The 20,440-nt window shown below is 42.4% G+C and overlaps 1 protein-coding gene across 7 annotated transcripts in view; it reads right to left on the bottom strand.

Moving 5' to 3' along the window:
- The window catches only part of auts2a (activator of transcription and developmental regulator AUTS2 a), a 335,293-nt gene that overhangs the window by 51,404 nt on the left and 263,449 nt on the right, over positions 1–20,440 (bottom strand). Inside the window, exon 1 of one of the 7 annotated variants that reach the window (XM_005740361.2) lies at positions 5,049–5,072. The exons of the other annotated variants lie outside the window; for them this stretch is intronic. Coding sequence (XP_005740418.1) covers positions 5,049–5,057 — 9 coding nt within the window. The 5' untranslated portion in view covers positions 5,058–5,072. Of the gene's footprint in view, positions 1–5,048; positions 5,073–20,440 lie in introns of those variants that run through there. 7 annotated transcript variants of the gene reach the window in all.

Below are 20,440 nucleotides of genomic sequence, written 5' to 3'. Positions count from 1 at the left end.
TTTCTACCTAATCTCATTATGTCGAGGAATGGACAGCTGCATTAGATCCTCCCACACGCTCCCCCAAACCCCCGTGCTACAAAAACCTTTGGAATCTTCCATTTCCTGTTTGACTGTCTGGACCCTCATGGTCGCTCCTCCCAGAGTCTGGTTCTGCTGGGGGTTACTTCCTGTTAAAAGGGAGTTTTTCCTTCCCACTGTCACCAACTGCTTGGCGACAGTGGGATGGGGTCGCCTGATTGGTGGGATTTTCTCTGTAATACTGTAATATGTCTTACGTGGCTGGAGGTGATTGAATCAAATTAAATCCGAAACTCTGCGCTTCCATCACACTTCGACTGTTTGATTTAAAATCCACAAAGCTGGTGTGTTAAAACCACCGTACACAGTGCCTTATGTAGTAAACACGTTTTTGGATATGGCTTTAGCTTTTGATTTATGTTAATATGAAAATACTGATTAAATGATCAGATCAATAGCATTGATCTATAACAGAAAAATGTAAACGTCATAGTTAGTACATTTTTTTGTCAAAAAGACTCGGCAGCCTTATACTGAGGTCCACTCTCTTGCATTCTGCCCAACAGCCTGATGTTGGCCCTGCTCCCTGGTCACATGGCATAGATTACGCCTGTGCTACACCAAATGCCTGATAATGCAATCAAGCAGCTTCAAAGTGCCGTGATTCTCCAGTGCCTGTTGTAATGAGGGGAAAATGAAACCGTTCCCTCAGTGTCTGACTAACCCTCTGATGAGACCTTCATTAGAAAGAGGGAGGGAGACAGACACACTGAGAAAGAGCATTTAAAACGAACTCCTGGAATTTCAGCCAGAGTCCAAACAGGGTTACGGAACAACATCTGTGGAATCGCGGCACCACCTGTACACATACTGTATAGTATATAGTAATCCAGGTAGGAGGTTATGTAAATCTGTGAACTTCTTTATCATTAATGAGAGAAAGTCAGCACAGGCTGCAGTAACCTGCTGATGGTCATTCAGGTGTAAGCTGTTACCTTTTGTTTTTAAAGCAGATTTTCCAGTACGTGTGGTGAATAAATAGATATATATACTCTGAACAGTTACTTACTCCAGTCAGCAAAAGAAGCCATGCAAACTAATAATTTCATGCAACATGTGCAGGGTGTAGCCATTTCAGTTCTGCTGCTGGGCTGCATAAAGCTTTGATTGTGTCTGCACGTGCTGATTGAGGTGCTGATGGAGGTGACTGCCTTTAACTACCAGCTATATTCATGTTGATCAGGACAGATATCAGAGTTCCACTGTCTGTCTTCTACTCCACTCTATACCTCCAGGTCTCCTCCCCAAACACAGGTAAACCTTACAAAGCTCCCGGGTGAAAAGTGAAAACCAGGGTGTAAACTCCTGCAGACATTACGCTTACAGTTGTGCTAATCCTGAAAGTACACACTGCAGAAATTACACTTCCACCTTTTTGAAAGAGATGAACTACACCAGGACTTAATGGATATAGTGAAGTTGATTATGCATGAGCATGGTCTGCCAGAGTGAGAGACAACATTAGAGAGTGCAACACCAAGGATTCAAAGTTCAGGTAAATTTAAGAGAGCCAGGTTGTGTGCGGCCTTGGTCCTACGCACTCTATGCTAATATTTCTTTAAAAAGCTGAGTTTCAGTGTGAAGCAAAGAACACTTTGTGTTTTATCACACAATTGTTGTCGGTTTGGCCAATCTAGTTTTGTTATTCTGGGTTCGGCAAAAATGATGACAGAGTATATTATAAAGTGAAACATATTGGATTTAAATATTTAACTGGATTACTTTGCACCACATGAGTTAAATTAGTTTTCAAGGACATTCATACTTGAAAGTCTGATTCTGCTGGGTGAACGTAAACAATGTGGAACATTTGTTCTTATGCATATTTATCTGTAACATCCTTTGTACTGTTATGTGCTTTATCTTTGTTCTGTTTCACAGAGCACTCAAAATGACTGATTAAAGAGATTATATATAGCTATCATTGTATGCTTCATCCTAATAATATGCTATTATGAGTGCCTGTTAGTGTGCACACTGAGACACGGTGCAGATGCATGGTCTCATACTGTACCGAGCAAGTTTTTTTGTTTTTATTTTTCGTTGCCTGAATGCCGAAGCCGCTTGTGTGTCAGAGTCTGACCTCTCAGTCCACATCACTGCAGGATAATAACGCCCCCCAGGAGCCGCGAGACCCGATATCACCCTTCTCAGCAGTGATAGCTATCATTGTTGCTAATACAGCCACACTGCAAGATACCTACGCACATGTCGACAGACATACAGTACACAAACACACACTTCCACACACCCTAAAGACACATTCTGCCTGCACTTCCCTGATCTCATCTTCTGCTTTAATGAAAACCGGGGAGATACGACTGGCCGGTCCGGTCACATCAACAGCCTGTCTGCACTGAGCTACGACCCTCTGCTCTTCTTTCCTCCCGAAACACACTGCCTGTCTCGTTCTGTTCGGCTGATGATTCATGACTGCTGATCGATGGCAGCTCTTGTGTCATTTCGAACAACTGCTAAGTCGTGATTATTTTGCTGACACCTGACAGCAGCCGACCCCTGGGAGGAAGAATCTGGACGCCGAAGAGCAAGAAACACGCTAACTGCCTCCCACACCGAAAGCCAACAACAAAGCTGGCAGCGTGCCCCGAATAAGAGCAAATATTTGTTCTCGAGATTTTCAGGGAACACAAATAGCTGCATTTTACCGCCCTTATGTAGGGAATTAAAGCAGGCTTTAAAGAGTAAAAACAAAGGATGACCTGAGACCAGAGCAGCTCTTTCTCGTGTATTTGTACAGTTTGCTGTGCATCTGGATGAGAATGAAGCCTTTTAGATTGTATACTAAAAGTAGTGAATTCATCAGACTAACCTGCTCTATAATTACATTTCCAGCATCAGGGAGTTTGGTGATTATATTTCTTCGCTCTTCCTATTGCCATTTTACAGACTCATATCTGTAAAATATTTCTGTTGTCTTTAAATTCAGTTATGTAAATTGTTTTTTCCGTAGCTTGCCATCTTGATTTGAGTTTTTCTGGTTTTTGGTTTTTTTTTTACATTTCCTTTTGGATTCAGACACATAAATTAACGAGTTACAGGCTTCGGTGGGTCCACTCTTTCATTGCATTTTTCATCACTTTTATTCAGTGTTGTATCACCTTTTCTTTTTCGTTTCAACTGTAATCACACTCTAAAGACTGCTACAAAAATAGGGTTTAAATGACCCTTCAGTACAATCATCTGCAGCCTGTGTGGTGATGGCCAACCCTGAATTATAAAGTTGCTGAGTAAAGGCCGGGTGAAAAGTGATAGCCGCCACTTTCTAGCGACATAAGATCAGGACTCAAACCAAAAACGCATTTCACACTAGTTTAGCATTAGTTATAAGTAAAAGGATAACAGTAAGGATATCACTAGCTGCTGTAGTTTTCATGCTTTTCTCTCAATAACAGAAACCATGACAGAGGATGACCATATTTTTGCACTATAAGGCGCACTTAAAAGCACGCAGAAATCTGTCAAAAATGTTTTAGTACGACTTTGCTAAGCTACGAAGCCGCACCGCTTGATGGATTGTTGGAACATTACGGCTACCTTAGTCAGGAGCCTCGCAGATCTGGGTCCTAAACTCCGTCTGTTTCAGGTCCCAAAGTCAAACGAACACTGCAGCATCACTGAGCGTTACAAACTGTCTAAATTCTTTCATCTTTAATAAAATGATCAGTGTTGCTGCTTTACCAGGTGTAACAATGAAGTTTAACATCCAGGCATCCATGAAAACAGAATTTATTACATTTAACAGAGTTAGAAGTTAGCAGGAAGTTAGCTCGCTAGTTAGCTAAGCATGATATAGCATGTTCTGACTGAGAGATTTCTGAAAGAATTCAAGCGTACAGCTCTGCTATCACTTCCAACATAAATGAAGACAGAAAACTAAACAGCAGTGACGTTTGTAGGGTTACTGAAGTTGGGCTAGCTGCTATATAATGATGTGCTATGTGATCGCTAGCGACACAGCTATGTTAGCATAAACACAGTGAAGCTGGAGGATGAATGCTAACTTTTTTCCACTCGATAAAAGTTAACGTGAGGGTTTCCGATGGTTAGTACGGTGTACATTTTAGGACATCATCAGGTCTCAGGAAAAAGTCGTCAGGTATCAGAACACGAGCTATCAGACAGAGAGAAACTCTTCCTGCAGGTGGCGGTGTTGTTATGTGCCAGCCAAATTGATTTCCAAATACGTCATCAACGTGTGACAGTGGCAGAACGTAAGGTAATTGACCTCACCGGAATTCTACCACAGTTCATGCTCCTAACGACACAATGTAAGTTTAACTTGCTCTCCCTTTTGTCCATACTTTTGCCACAGTTGTGTTAGATTAAGTTGCAGTTAGGTTGTGAAAGTTACATAACACATATCAGAAAAGGAAAGCTAATTTTGTACGATAAACTAAGATCATTAGGAGCATGAACTGTGGTAGAATTCCGGTGAGGTCAATGACGTTACGCTTTTCCACTGTCACACATTGATGACGTATTTGGAAATCAATTCGGCTGGCACATAACAACAGTGCCACCTGCAGGAAGATTTTCTCTCTGTCTGATAGCTCGTGTTCTGAGACCTGACGACTTTTTTCCTGAGAACTGAGACCTGACATTTTTTTGTCTGAGACCCGATGACTTTTTTCCTGACACCTGACGATTTCCTAAAATGTACACTGTAGGTTAGGGACAAATGCAATTGCATGGCAGGATGCTGTAAACGGACCAAACTTCAGTCAGGAGAACAACTGAGATAATCCATCCACAATACGAGGTTAGTCATTAATATACTGCAACAACATGGGAATAGAGCCGCTGAAGAGAATTCCTCATGGTGCGCCCTATGGTCCGAAAAATACGGTAAGTCAAAATTTCAAGACTAAATTCAAATGACTATTTTGAGAAAAAAAGTGCAGATTAAAGTAAAACTACCTGATGAACTATCTTGTGATACAACATACCTGCCTCATCAGTATCCTTGCATCTGTTCGTTGCCAGCTATTTCATGTCGCACAAATCTGGCAAACTCTTCCAAGTTTGTGTGGTTTCTCTTTCTGACCAGACCAGCTTGGCCCTAATACTCTGTCGTCATGTTGCTATTTTTAGGCCAAACTGAGCTTTTCCAGACTTAAGCATTTTACATTTGATGAACTGCCATGGCCTAGTTAGCCCGTACACGCACTGTGCTGACCTTGGACATTCTGCGTTAATACTAATACTTGCAAGTTATCTGGTGACTGCTGCTCATTTAACAGAGCTAACCTTTGGCACCATTGAGTAGCACTCTGCTGCGTAACACTTCTGGGCCTAGGACGGTAAGAGGCCAGACTCTATATCAAGCACAAAAGAAAGGAAATAAATAAAAGCTAGGGCAAGGACTGGCTGCTGAAAACAACAAGAAGCACGATTCAAGGTCTCTACTTCAGACGGATGCAATTAAGTTTCCATTTAGAGGGATGACAAATTGATCGCAGCAGAGAAGTCACAGCCAGCATTAAAATGAGCAAATAAACACTCTTAATCTGATGCCCCATCTCTTAATAACCTTTTAAAAACACATCATTACATCATGCACAGGCATTTGACTGAGCAACACTTTCTAACTGTACCTACATCTTTCCTTATCTCTGGGTTTACAAATGCCAGCAGGACATAAGTGCAATCAAAAGTTGGGAGTCTCACATGGTTAGGGCTTGAAATAATGACAGAATCTCTGAGCAGAAATGATTTGATTAGTTCTTTCAGGTCTAAAAAGGAATCTGGATGCGTACCAAATGATTGTGGAGAGGGAAGGTGCGACAGAGCTCTTAATTGCTGGAACTGCACCTAGAGACTTGATGATTTGTGACATCTTATCCGGTGCTCTGCGCTAACACTAATAACTGTTAATTAACTGTAGCAAGGATGCCTGAGAGGAGAAGGAAGGGAGGAAAAACACACTCTTTCACACACACATACACGGCCTTGTGTGTTCGCTAGATTAAAGGAAGAAAAACGTCTCCGGGGATGTGCATGAGATGGAGGGAAGATGTTGGAGGTCAGGGCGCTTGCTGTTCTGTAATGCTAATGGGCACAATGGAGCCACACAGCTATCAAATGAGAGAAATAACAGCAATGCCATTATTGTTTTCAGATTGATCTGGCTGTGTAAATCTGTTAGCCCTAATTGGTCCACAAAGACAGAAAACAAAGTCAATGTTCCGTTCCAAGGCCAGCTTCAATTTCCAAAGCAGATGTTCACAGATGTCGTTTTTGTCATCGGAAGCGTCGGCATCTGCAATCAAGCTCTTTAGAGCAATGACGGGGGAACGCGTGTGTTCAGCGCTATACTCATTAAAAGCAAAATGCCTGGTGCGGATGTGCAGAGTGCTATGATGACAAGTGCCGCGAGAACCAGCACCGACACGAACGGCCCAGTGCAATGTCACTTTGAAAGGCCGTATTCATACTGATTAATGGGCTTTATGAGCCAGAGTGCTTCATTCTTAGGTTTATGCAGTAACGGCCAATGACGATGAACCAAAACAACGCGTAGCCAGGTGCATGTGAGCAACATGGATTCACTGGTAACCTAATCCTCACCTTCTATTATTTGGCCCTTGATGTGCAGTTCACTCGACCCTTGTCAGCTGCAGCTTGTGCATGGGCCTTAAACCTAACCTTCACCCAAACGTATATTTCTGCTTTATTCCATCGAGCTACTGGATCACAAAAAATTGCAAAAGGTTTATGAGCAGACTGCGGTGCGACTCGAGCCAAGCTTGACCTTTACACATTTAGATTACAATGACGTCCCGTTTTACAAACAGTAATCAGATATTGATTTCCATTCTTTGTCAGCTTTGCTCACAAGTGATTCAAATCTGACAAAGAATGGCAGCTTTGGATTTTTCCTACATACACAGAAAAGAAAAAACAGAAGACAAATCCAGCAATGCCCTCGCCTGGAGAGCCCGAGCCGTCTTAATAAACAAACGCATCTTCTCCGTTATAACCGCGTTGCCATCTCTCCTCCAGTGCTTACTGCGCTTGTCACAGCAACACAAAGAGACGTGAGGAGCACGGCCCCGGAGTAGATAAACAAAGAATGCCACTGTCATCTCCTGCTTGGACTGATGCACTGGCTGGAAATTGAGGGACTTGGAGGGTTTGCTGGGAGGCACACACACACACACACACACACACACACACACACACACACACACACACACACACACACAGGCATGTCTTCTCTAATAGCTTTTCATTTGTCCGTGACATGCCTTGGTCAAGCCACCGCCTTTAGATGTCCTGTGCTAAATACCTGGGGCAAACAAGGTTACACATTCTGATGGGCACGTTCACATTTTCAATTGAGACCTCTACAGTCCATTAAGCTCCAGGATGCAGTGCAGAGATGGAGAATGCTCCGAGACAGAAGACGGAGCAAACTGACTGACAAGCTGGCAAGTTGCTCGCTGCTATTTTGCTGGGTCGTCACTGCGCATTTGTGGTAGCGCAGAGCCTCGGTGAAGGACACGGAAGATCACGCTGATGTCTGCTAATCAGAAGAGGACACAGCATGTTTTGTTTGGTGCCTCACTTCTATCACACATCAAGGCAAGACCTGGAGCGCTTTATGAGCTACGCAGGTGGGAAGCAATTCTGCTTCCCACATTTCAATTTGACAACACCAACGCTCCGGGGCCTTCAAAATTTGTGGATACTGTCAGCGCTTCGGCAACAATAGAAGATATGCCGTGTGATAAATGGAAATGTGCTTATACTCTGAGCTCGGGGTCCTTTTAAGATTACGAGCTAAGAAAAGGGAAAAAACTTTTCTAAGGAACACTGCACATGACAGTTGTGTTTACCTAAACTCTAATTTCCTTGAAAGAGGATTATGACAGGCCTTTCTACTGACGTGTGATCTGGAGTATTTGTACACAGTGTTGAACAACTTGCTGGCATGTGTCGCTTTCATTTTTGAGATGCTGCTGACGTTTTGACAGACGAGCGGTGCCGTTATACAGCCTGCCTGCCAACCGTGGAGCTCAGAGAGATGGAGAGATTATTCCTTACAAAGCCAATTAAAGAACATTTAATGAAGATAGGCTAGATCCATCCGCCCCTCTGTACTTTTGACAAGGTGCTCTAATTTGAAAGAAGACTTGTCAGTTCTGCTGAAAGAAGTCCATCACAGAACTGCAGGCTAAAAATAACAGCCTTTATGGAAAAGAAAAGAAGCTCCTGCCCTCATATTGTCTTGTCATTTGTCTTTATGACCAGCTATAAAACAAACAAACAAACAAACAGATCCATTAAATGAAACTTTACACAGCCCGTGCTTGCGCCCATGTCGTTTTATATTGATCCATACTATGTAGCCTCCGGCTGGACTGCAGGACGCACCCACAATCCAAAGGACTTTCCTTTTATTTCAAACCAGGTAGAGAGTAAAGAACAAAACTGGCTCTCTTTCTCCTGTTTTTCTCTCAGGCGCTTCAAGGATGAGGGACAACTGTGACAAACTAGTGAGGAGCAGCCAGATGTGCTCTCATTGTTCAAGAACCACAAAAGTCCAAGGCAAAAAATCTGAAGAGGGGCCTCTCTTGTCTACGTTCTTCTCTCTTATCTTTAGTTCCCTCTCTTCCTTTCACAGTGGGAGTGAAGGGTGACCTCTCAGTTAGACGGGTGAGCTGAATCTTACTTATAGGCCTGACACCCACTGATAGACGACCAGCACTTGAAAGGTCAGGGCAGGAAAGGCTGGGAACACCTGCTACCCCACAGAACTAACACTTCCTTAAATGCTCAGAAGAGCTGTGAGAGTGAGGAATGAGTTATTGAGGATGGGAAGGAATGCCAAAGAGTAAAGTTGTTGTCAGTCAAAAGAAAAGTTGAAAGCAGCAGTTTGAAAGGAAAACATGGTTGAGGAAACTCCTTTTCTATGTAAGCAGGAGGTAAGACTGGGTGAGGTCGTGAGGAACAGTCGAGCAAGCAAAGGTCTGATGAACTTCCAGTTCTAATTTTGTGTTATTGCTCCATACAACCAAGTGGAAAACTATGAATACATGGAAAAGCTCGTAGAACAAGTTTAGCAGCAATAACTTAAGGTATATGTTTTCTGTTCCAGTTCATAGAGGCTTATGGTCATTCTTTTATGCGCAGGTCTCCAAAGGTCACGCATTTTAATGAGGTTTAGGTCTGGACTTGAGCAGCAAGAAGTATCTTGATCTTCTTTTTAACTCACTTCATTGTAGATTTATTGGTGTCTTTGCGATCATTGTCCTTTTGCATAACACAATTTAAGCTTTAGCTGTTGGTCAGATGGCCTCACACCTGACTCTAGAGTACTTTGGTACATCCATGGTCCAGAAACTGTGGCTGCAAAAAAAGCCCAGATCATCAACCCTCCACTACCTACCATGCTTTACAGAAGCTAAGCCTAAACTGTGCTGCCATATTCTTTTTTAAAGACCTTCTTCTTTCAAGCCTTTCAGTCTTTTCTAACTGTACTATTATCAGTGTTGGGGAGTAACAGAATACATGTGCCAGTGTTACGTATTTAAAAAACAAAATATGAGTCACTGTATTCCGCTACAGTTACTTCTTAAACAGAGTACAGTTACTTTGTTGAAATAAATGGATTACACCTCTGTCTTTTCCTGTTTCATATGTTAGTGGTCCCCAACCCCCGGGCCTCGGTCCGGTACCGGTCCGTGAGTCGTTTGGTACCAGGTCGCGAGAGTAGAGGCTCAGGTGTGAAATGTATAGTTTTCAGGGTTTTTATCGGTTTTCAGCGTTATTTTGTTATCGTTTTTATCGTTAACTCTGTTTTCCTGGGTCTTTTCACGTGTGTTATGAATAAATCTTCTTTTTTGGTACCGGTACTAGTTTTATTTTGTTGTATTTATCCGCGACACCTTAAAGGCCGGTCCCTGAAAATATTGTCGGGCATAAATCGGTCCGTGGTGCAAAAAAGTTTGGGGACCGCTGTGTTAGGCTATCCCCTCTCTATTGTTGATAATTCCACGCAAACAAAACACGCAATAAGAGGCTCTGACTGGAAATCTGACCGTGCAATGCAAACTCTGTTTGCCACCAACCAAGCTGCTCTCAGCGTCCAAAGACTCCAACCTAAAGAAACATTTGGAACTAAGTTCATTTTTAAAAGCTAACGTTAGCCTACTGCAGCTAGCTTGTTTTAGTTGTGGTAGCTACCTGGGTTATGTGCCACTTCAGTATCTTCGATGTACTATTGCTGTGTGATTTATTAGAATTAATGAAGGCTGCATTACAACCTGCTAGCTGCAAATAAGCATGTGCAGTTCTGAAAGCAGACAGAAAGAAAACATTACTGACACAGAAATAGTTTTCTATACGAGATCAGTGCAAAATGTGCAGCCTTACCTAAAGTCCACCCTACTGTTACTCACTTATATTTTATACTTAAGATTTAACAGTCTAGTTGGTAATACTTTCAGAGCTGCACGTGATTGTTTAACAGAATACATTACAAACTACATTTAGTGCCATGTATTCTGTAATCTGTAGTGGAATACATTTTAAGTAACCTTCCCAACACTGATTATTATGAACTTTCACATGATAAGTGAGGCCTGTAGAGTCGGAGATGTAGCTCTTGGGTTTTTGCATTGCTGACCTTGGGGTGAATTTGCTGGGATGTCCACCTGTGCTTTTATAGAGAGACTTGGGATCATTGTCCCAGTGTGATCAATAAACCAAATGCACCTGATGCTGCTGCTTACCCTCTTAATTTCAGTGGAAGAAATAAGGGTGTAGTTTGGTTTTCACATGACCGTATTAATGCAGAATATAAATTAGCTGCTAATTCTAAATATTTAGCGTTTAGAACACTTTTAAACTGATATCTTGGTGACCTATTGTAAATCTAAGAGCTTATAAAGACAAGTACGTTTCTCCATCATTTATTGCCATAACAGTCTCTCATGGTTTTACATTTTCACATTTAACAAGTGGAGCAAAAGATGCATGCTAAGGTTGCACATTACATTTCTTGGTTTGAATCAGTGTTCTGAGGTTAGGCTAAACGGGCAAAGCTAAAACTATATATAATGCACTACTCCAGCACTGATCTGTGTTACTGTTAAAATAAAACTGAACTCAGGGAAATGTGAGCTTAAGAGGAAAAGCCACACATTCCATGCTAACATGCCAGCTTATATCTGGCTCAACACAGGCATACGTTTCTAATCTTCAAAAGCTGGTTTTATAAGTGCATAATGAGTGAGACCACAATAGAAAAACAAACCATTTATTTTCCTTCCCTGTAGAGTAAGTGGAACCATATGGGCCAACATCTGGGAGGCATAAACGAATCAAAGCCAAGTGGTGCTGTGGACCCCGGTGAACCACGGCAACCTTCGGCTGCCCCGACAGAATTTTACTCAATGGAAAAACAGGTTGAAGCCGTGTTCTCATGAGCGTCTGAGTTTCCCCTAGCCTTTTTTCTGGATAATTGCTAATCAAAAGGGGACTGTCGGCAAAGCTCCGGGCACGGTCCACAGCAGTAATCACTGACAGCTGGGAGTCTGACTTACAGAAAAACAGCTGGCAGATTCCGGTGAAACGTTTCTGTGATATTGGCTGGAGGTCACAGACAGTTTCATCCTGGGAGGGGATTTGCACCGGTGGGGCAGGCTGTGACGTACCTTTAGTTAGTTAAAAATAAACACGAGCAACCAAAAATATGCATTTATTGCTTTGTCTGATTGCTGAACACAGTTCAGAGAGGCTTTGTTTCTGTTCTTAATACACGATGGAGTGATGAAATCTCCTGATAAACCACTTCCAGGCAAAGCTTGTTTTAATAGCCTTTAGCTAGTCCGCATTACTTTCCAGCCAACAACAAAGAAACAGTCTTATCAGACCAAGCAGGTTGAGGTTAAGAAGCTGCACCTCCTGAGGGCTATGTATTTTAGCTTAGGATTTAACGTCTTACACTAAGCCACTCTCCTCCTTGGTCCCGTGCTCCACTCCTCCCTTTCTCCCCTGGTTCACATTTAGCCACCAAACAAACGACAGGAAACGGCTCTGGAGACAATTTAAAACTTTTACAAGATCAGCAAGTATGTTTATTAACTCACAAACAATATCTTTTTTTTTAATACCACGCTGGTTCAGCAACAGAGTTTATGATCTATGATTACGGGGTGGATGGCAGGATGAATGCACACAAAGGACAGATTCTGTGCATGCCCCGGAGGTGCGATCATGTATTTTAATGCTCAACAAAGATTAGGTTGAGCACTGAGTATACTTGTCCTCTGGGAGGGGTGAGGGGTGGGGCTGCCTCCCTCATGTCCAATCACATTATGCCAGAAGGGTTGTGGCCATGCTAATTTATTCCCGAGTGGTCCCCAGAGAGAGTGTCTAGTCATAAAGACCCTGTCAGCCCCTCCCTCAGTGGGCACCACAGTCTGCAGGCAGAGCCTCCCCAGAGAGGTGGGCCCTGCAGACATATTCGAGAGAGTAATAATCCCACTGTCAGCTGTCTGGGCACCTCCAGGGCTTAAGGCAATTGCAGATACAGCTGGAACAGCAGTGGGGTATGATGTGACATATGACATAATCCGAGTTAAGGTGGTGTTGAGGCTGCAGATGGAGACTGGGTGGCTTGCTCCATCTGTCTGTTTCCTCCTATACCAGTGCAAACTCTGAAATGGTCCCACCTGGTCCTAGCCCTGGGAGGAAGCTGGTTCCTCATTATAGCAGCCCTGGGAGGGTGCTGCTGGCATGTCAACACGTAGCCAAGGAGGCGGCGGGCTGCCACCTCCATTCAGCTGCACTAGAATAATGTCAAATGAAGTGACTGCAGGGAGCCTGTGAGACACTCGAGAAACCACTTTATCTTCTTCATTAAAACCAGTTTAGAGAGCAAGCGGGGAGGGGGAATCTATCCATTTTTCTTGAAAGTCTCCAGAACAAAATTAATGGCACCATTAGGCCCTGCTATGGCTTTCCTTCACACATGCATGTGTGCCTACACGTTGCTCTTAAACAGGTGATTATTGCATCTTTTCCCACTGAAAAATGTTGGATTTCATGGGCAATAAAAACAGATAGAAAACTGTGTTATTCCAAAGAACTGGAATATTTACATAAGGGCTTTTGGATTGATTTCACAGGTACAGTACATCTCCAGAACCTTAACACTGAACATGATTACTTATTAAATAAGAAAAGCAAGCAAAATGCTGCATTCTGTGCTGTGCAAATGCAAGGTGTCAGCTAAGGCGTGACGAGGGAGTCTAAGTCAGCATACTGGCTTGTAATTTCCACTTAAATAATTGTTGTTGTTTGCCTTTGGCAAATAATTATTGGACTTTCATCTGGTGACTAATTGCTTCTAATGTATCTCAAAAGAAATCTGCACTATTATCTTGGAAGCCATCCTGCACAGCACCGACTCGTTCACCCACTCAGGTAAAAAGTAAATAATTCAATCTCACACTTTGACAGTCTCACCTCTTCCCAAATGCTGTCCCTTTTGAAGAGGATTAGGCACCAATCAGCTCTTTTTCATCTTCACATGTGGACAGGATAATGCTGTGAGAACACAGTGTATGTGCTGGCCACAGCTAGGTACTAGACGAACGGGCTAAACCTCATTAGTATTCCCCAGCAGCATGCATTGTGGGGTCTGCACAGGGGTATCGCATCTTAGGCCAGGAAACCTTCGCTCCAAAATGATGTCGATTGATGGACCTCTCTGCTTGAAGCTTAGTGCCCTGGTGCTGCACCACTAAGAAAACATATCTTCTCCCATTCATCGTCTTCTCCAATCCCCCAAACCCCTCGGTCCCATTGCTATAGGCCAGGCGCACCCAGACCAGAAGCTCAGTATGCTATCTGAGGCAGACTGGATTGTACTGAGAGATAAAAGAGATGTAGGGGGTACAGATGGAGACAGCTTGGGGTTGTGTATGTTCATGGGGTGGTGGGCCTGCTGGGCACAATAGCAGTAAGGGCACCCCAGGCCATTAGCACAGGTCCCCAGGACATGGTGATATTGTAGGCTCCCGCAGAGGAAAGCTCAGCTGGAGCTTCGGATCTCACAGCCTCACAGCCAAGAACCGCCCCCATTAGAGTAGATAAGGTTCCTATCGGCAAGCAGCACACACAAGCACGCACTCATTCATGTTCAAGAGTAAGTGCGAGCCACACAGAATAATGTCTTTGCCAGGAGTCATGGGGCGGCTGCAGACACACTTCAGCATTTGGGGCTGTTTGTCAACAGTTTCACTTTCTCTGACAGTGTTGTTGGTGATTTATAACCACGAGCAAAACAGAAATAAAAAACAAAGTTGTATTGATTTTTTTTTATAGTTATGTGTGTCACAAGTTTTTCCTGGTTCCACACAAAATGTGAAAATTAGACTGTAAAGTGACTTCGATTTGAACCCTACTGTCGCTTGTTATTGCTATTTTTCGCCCCGCTTTTTTTATAAGCAACCCGACTGGCAGGCTAAACTAAAAAGCATTTGGGGACTCATAAAAGATGCTATTGTAATGAATTTGGACCGCTGCATACGGCAGACTGGGTGGAATACAACAATTATGAAAACATTGCCTCTTTTTTCCCCAGAAAGCCGGTTCCACTACACGGCACTTCTTCAGGAATAAAATGGTTCCATCTCTCCTCCTGCAGCCTGCCGTCCTCCCTCTCTTCCTTCCTCCTTCTCTTCCTCCCCAACCCTCTCTCAATCCCTCCCACAGCCTGGCGCTCTCCTTTAATGAGTAGCTGGAAATGACAGCTTTAATCACCGCCTGTGGCCACAGCGAAGGACCCGTTAATGATAGAAAAGAACAGAGGGCCATTTGCATCAATCAGTCCTAAATCACTTTTTATGATAATGCAGTAGAGAGGGAGGAGAGGCTACCCAGATGACTCCTGCATGATGATGATGAGGCTCTTCTCTCCCCACCCTTGTACCCATTCTTAAAGGGATACACTAACAGGTACTGACTCTCCCTTTAGTGTTCCCAGCCCATATCAGGAAACCATAGTTCAAACCAGTTCTAATGCAGCTTTCAGACAAAACAGCTTTCAGGTTAGCTAGTAATATCTTTTTAAATATTAGTTTAGTTACTTGCAAATATTATTGTAGCTTTAATGGAAATTACACCTAAGCTGGTTTAAGTACAATAAAAATGTAACGAGTGGGAAACTATGGCAACTGGTTATATTGACAGATGACTGGCTTTATAAGGTAATGCATGCATACTGGTACCAAGTGAACCAGTAACTGTGTCTGAGATCACGCTTACATTGCTGGTGCACAGACAGCTGCAGACTGGCACAGAATCAGATATGCATACAGCTGATTGGTTAGTGTGTCTGCAGAGAACAGCAGCTCCAAGGAAAAGCATTAGGTGATGTTAAAGCAACATGTGTTGCTGCTGACTATCAGTAAGTCTTTATTACGCATTTATATGGAAACTGCAAAAGAGTAATTTTATTTGGTGTGTGTTTATTGCAAGTTAAATGCAATAAAAAACATTTCATTCTTTAATAACCTTTATGCGTGCAATCCAGGCCAGAAGCACAAAATTCGCAGCATGTGCACTTACAAAGAAACAACAACAACAAAAAACAAGCCCAAAGCTTTAAGCAGTCAAAATATATTTGGTGACAGATATGTTAAAAGTAGTGCTGTCAAAATTAACGCGGTTAAAAAAAATTGACGCATCTGGGGTGCAGAGTGACTCAAAATCCCTGAAACGTTTCTGTCAGCGCATTTTGGGCAGTTCGTCCAAGCAGAGTTACCTTTGCACATGTGCAAATGGGCAGTTGATCTGGTAGTGACTGAACCAGCATAATATAATGACAGTGACAGTATGGTGAACCTATTCCATACCATCACTGTCATTATATTAATGCTGCTATCCTGTATATATTGTACATACTATTGTTTGAGTACTTACAATTGTTTTTTTTAATTTTTTTTGTACTTTTTATATTTTACATTTATATTTATTATTGAAACTTGCACCAAGGGAGCGGCACTCCAATTTCATTGTAATTTGTATAGTGACAATAAAGGCTATTCTATTCTATTCTATTCTATTCTATTCTATTCTATTCTATTCTATTCTAACCAATCAACTCAATATGGAAGATGATAAACGCACGTCGGCCTCTCGATGGGAAATTTGAGTATTAAAAAACAAGAAGCCGGAACAGTCGACCGACATAAAGTCTCATGGACGTTGTGCAAGAAGGAATTTTCACCGAAGCGCTTCCAGCTTAAAATATCACATTGACGCGAAGCATACGTTAGCCAGGATGCTGCTAGCACTTTGGCTAACGCGTCACCCAGCGTGGACAAACCCCTCACGGAGCATCGGGGACTCAGTAAGTCGCCCTCGGACACATCGACTGACGCCGAGTGGATTGCAACAAACTGCAGACCTGTTAACATCACTGAGAACCTTTACACAGCTTTGGGTCCTCGTTTCAAGGACTTGAAGCCTCCCCAGGAGTGACAGAGAGAGGATACATGTTTACAGAGGTTTCTGTCAACATGAATGTTCCAAATGTTCAATTAAGTTCGTATATTTTCCATTTTTTCTCGAGTCTGTTTGCTCATGCAAAATGAAATGTGATTAATGTTGAATAAAAATGATATTTAATCATGATTAATCAAAATGAATCCACAGTAACCCTGTGATGAATCTGATTAAACACTTTAATTGTTTGACAAAACTAATATATATTATATATTAGTTTAGTTGCATTTCACAGGAGAGAGCCTGTAAAAGACTGAACTATTCAAATTCTCTTTGAATTTAAGCATTTAACATTCTTTGTGTTTGTTCTACATTTATTTCATTATTTTGCATAAATGTCTGTTACAAGCTCAAATATAAAGTTATATAAAGGCTGTTGATCAAGTAATCGCGATTAATCGCGATTAATTACAGAAAATTGTGCGATTAATTAAAAGCGTTTTTTTCCCAGCAAATCATCTGGGTCTCGTCCGCCACAGACAACATGTCAGCCGGTTTATGAATGATAAAACTGAGTAAAATAATAAACAACAACAAACAAAGACTTCCACATTATGTGTGTTGCTAAAGGAGAATCACAGGTACAGTCGATCCAAGAAAAAAATAATCAGACTGCCAACAGTTGTACAACAGCTGGCAACTGCTGGATTCAATAAAGAGTTTTATAATCATCCTCACGACCTCTCGACTATTTCACATAGTACTGCGAGCAAAAACAGCATTGTTGTGTTTTTCACTCAGTCAACAAGCTATCCAGTGTCTAATTACGAGAGACGTGACATTCTGTTTCCATAATTAATTCAAAAGTGTTCTGATTAAATGCAATCAATTCAATTGTTAACACTGCAGGGGTTCGTGAACAAAGATCATCTGTGGAAGTATAATGAATGTAATCAGATGACATAACGTCGTATCTGCATATTGTTATATTAACGCGCACACAAAGAAACACGAGCGTTAAATGGTACTAAATAGTGACACTGCATTAGGAACAGTTTGGTAATAAATGCCGGATTCATGAACTCACCGTGGAAAAGTTTTGCACCTGATGCGCGTCTCATGAAAGTATTTTACATGAGGTCCAGTAAGAAGTGATGAAACAAAGTAAAACCTTACCTTAGACACCTCTAAGCCATTTGTGTAAGTAATGATAATCGTAGCTTCTATGCCAAACACAAGGTGAAACCAATATCAAGGCGATAGTCCAAGAAAAAAAAGGAGGAAAGGCACTCCCATAAAAAATACATAAAAATAAATAAATAACCAAAAAAAAAAAAGAGTCAAAAATCCACGAACGCTTGAATAGTAGGTTCATACTGTTGCCAGCGCCTGACGGTTTAAAATGGCAGAACAAAACATACCAATTTGTCACAAAAGGAGACTCTGACAAGCGCAGAATCCTCACCAACACACAGACAGGCGTGACAATGCCCCTTCAGGGTATTGCCTACTTCTGCTCGCTCGCTCTCTCACCTAATCTCTCCTCACCACAGATGGCTTCTTGCGAGTGCAGGGGAGGGCACGGCAGTTCCACAGTAATCCCCAGCCACACAGACGGAAAAGCTTGTTAGAGCACTTGCTGATCACCACAAAAAGTCAAACCAGAGCCAAGGAAAGGTCACCAGAAATTAGGCTATGCTCAAACTCCAAAGGCTTGCCTAATTCCCCTGATAAGCCCCTTTGAAACTCAACCTGTTCTGGCTGTGCCACGGGCTCAGCCTCGCCTACAACTAAAAGCCTCCACTAAATCTAGCTGGAACTCATTTACACAGAGGAACACACACACACTCGCAGCTGCTCTCACTACTGACAGGCAAGGCTTTTCCTGATGACTAGACTAGAACAATCGACTGAAGAATCAATGATTCCCAATGTGTGTGAAAGGAATTGAAGATGCTTAGACACAGTGCTGGGGCTCTAAGTCTGAGCTCCTTTGGACGTGAGAAAGCTTTGAAGCTGGAAAGGGCCTCGGTTTGGACTTCACGCTGCTGCTGTTGTCAATTATCCACTTTGGACAGGACACCAGAGGAAAAAACAAACTACTGGAAGGCAAAGGCAGTGTGGGCATGCTGCTGAGTTATTCAGGATGTCAGATTTTGCAGTTCTCAAACCAAATGCATGAAACAATTTGTGCGGAGCGTTTGAAAAATACGAGCCCTCGGGCAAACAAATGTAAACTGGCGAAGCGCAATGTTTTCACTTTCACAGATACTGTTTACATTAGTCTAATGTCCAGCCTCAGACTAATTATTACAAGTACACACTCCTTCTTCTCTTCCACACGCACCACCCAAAGCCCAGAGGTAAAAAAAAAACCCCAAAACATTAGGAAAAACAGAAAAAATCAAACAGGAACGAATTATGTACCATTTATTCCAACAGAAAAAGCACCAAGACTGACACAAAGGAATACAGAAAGCCTTGCAGCCCTGCTGCCCGTAAACTATGAAATATTTCCTTTGATATTGGCCCCAATTTTCTCTTCAGCCAAAGCAGAGTGCAAATACATGCTCAGTGCAAACATGCTAAATCCTGCCTGTAGATGAAAGAGCTGGTGGCAGTCGCTGCCATGCCAGTCCACCTCTTCTTTTGTGTGGTTTCGTAGGAAAAACAAACCATCTTTTTAATGATCCTCTCATTTTCATCCGTCTATGAGTAAATTGTTGCATCTCTGGTCAGTATGTGTCTAAAATAAGTCTTCCAGCAGACGCTTATTTTATCAAGATCTTAATTATATGATACAAGCCCAACACTTTAAGTGCTGAATTCCCTGAGCGAACTATGGCGCCCGCTGCCAATAATCTGGCTGTCGTGATCACGTGACGAGCATGTGACACGGGACGATGACAGCACTTGTTTTACTGTCACTGCAGAGGAGTATGTTTCTCTCCGTCACGTCAGATTTGATGCTCATCACCACCACGGAAACATTAGCTGTGCCACCACCTGACATAACAGTTGTGACAAGAACGCTGGCTGTCGCCTGACATAAACAAACACACACAAGCTTAAATTACATTTTTTGCCTCTTCCAAAGTACAGATGTAATGTTTCCATGTTTGCTTGCCAATAAGTTAAAAATACGCCTACGCTTTAGTGCACACCCGGGTATTTTTCTTCTTGACTGGAAATCAGATACCTGTACTTTAGTTTGTCGATGATGAAAACAACATTTTTAAAAGTTGGTGTGAGTGTGGACCAGGTTAGTGCAAGGTGGGGGCGGTTAAAACTGGCACAGGAGTAGATGCAGCAGCATGATAAGCAATTAATGCACATAAATAGACTAGCGTGTACCTCTAATAGGGCATATAGTAACATAGTATTTTGCACAGCACCAAACTGCACTGAGAATACACCTGTGAGTCAAGGTGCAGCATCGCATTTTAACAGAGCAGCTTCATCATAACAATGTTGGTCAACCCTCAACACATCGTCTGAGCATTCAGTTAGTTTATAACAGTATTACCTATCACAAGCAAAACATGTGTGATGTAAATTTGGAGTAAACTGTAAACATGACAACATATTTGTTGCATAAATAAAAGAGTACCTGGAATGCTTACAGCTTTTTCCAGGAGAGACGTTTCTATAAACAGATTCTTTTTTCTTCTTTTTCCTCCACATTCCAAAGCCGTGACATCACAACAACATCATTGGGATTAGGGATGGGTACCGGTTCTGACATAAACGGTAGTAACCAGACCGAAAAGCAGCGCACATTTCGGTGCTTTTTTTCCCCGAGATGTCACACACTTTGGATTCCAGCCAATCATTTTACGTTTCAAGGATAGTAGGCGGGCCCAGGTACGTACGTTCT

This window comes from Pundamilia nyererei, unplaced genomic scaffold (assembly GCF_000239375.1).
Source record: "Pundamilia nyererei isolate P.nyererei 1_Seehausen unplaced genomic scaffold, PunNye1.0 scaffold00099, whole genome shotgun sequence".
Lineage (NCBI taxonomy): Eukaryota > Metazoa > Chordata > Actinopteri > Cichliformes > Cichlidae > Pundamilia > Pundamilia nyererei.
This window is presented reverse-complemented; position numbering and strand designations above follow the sequence as displayed.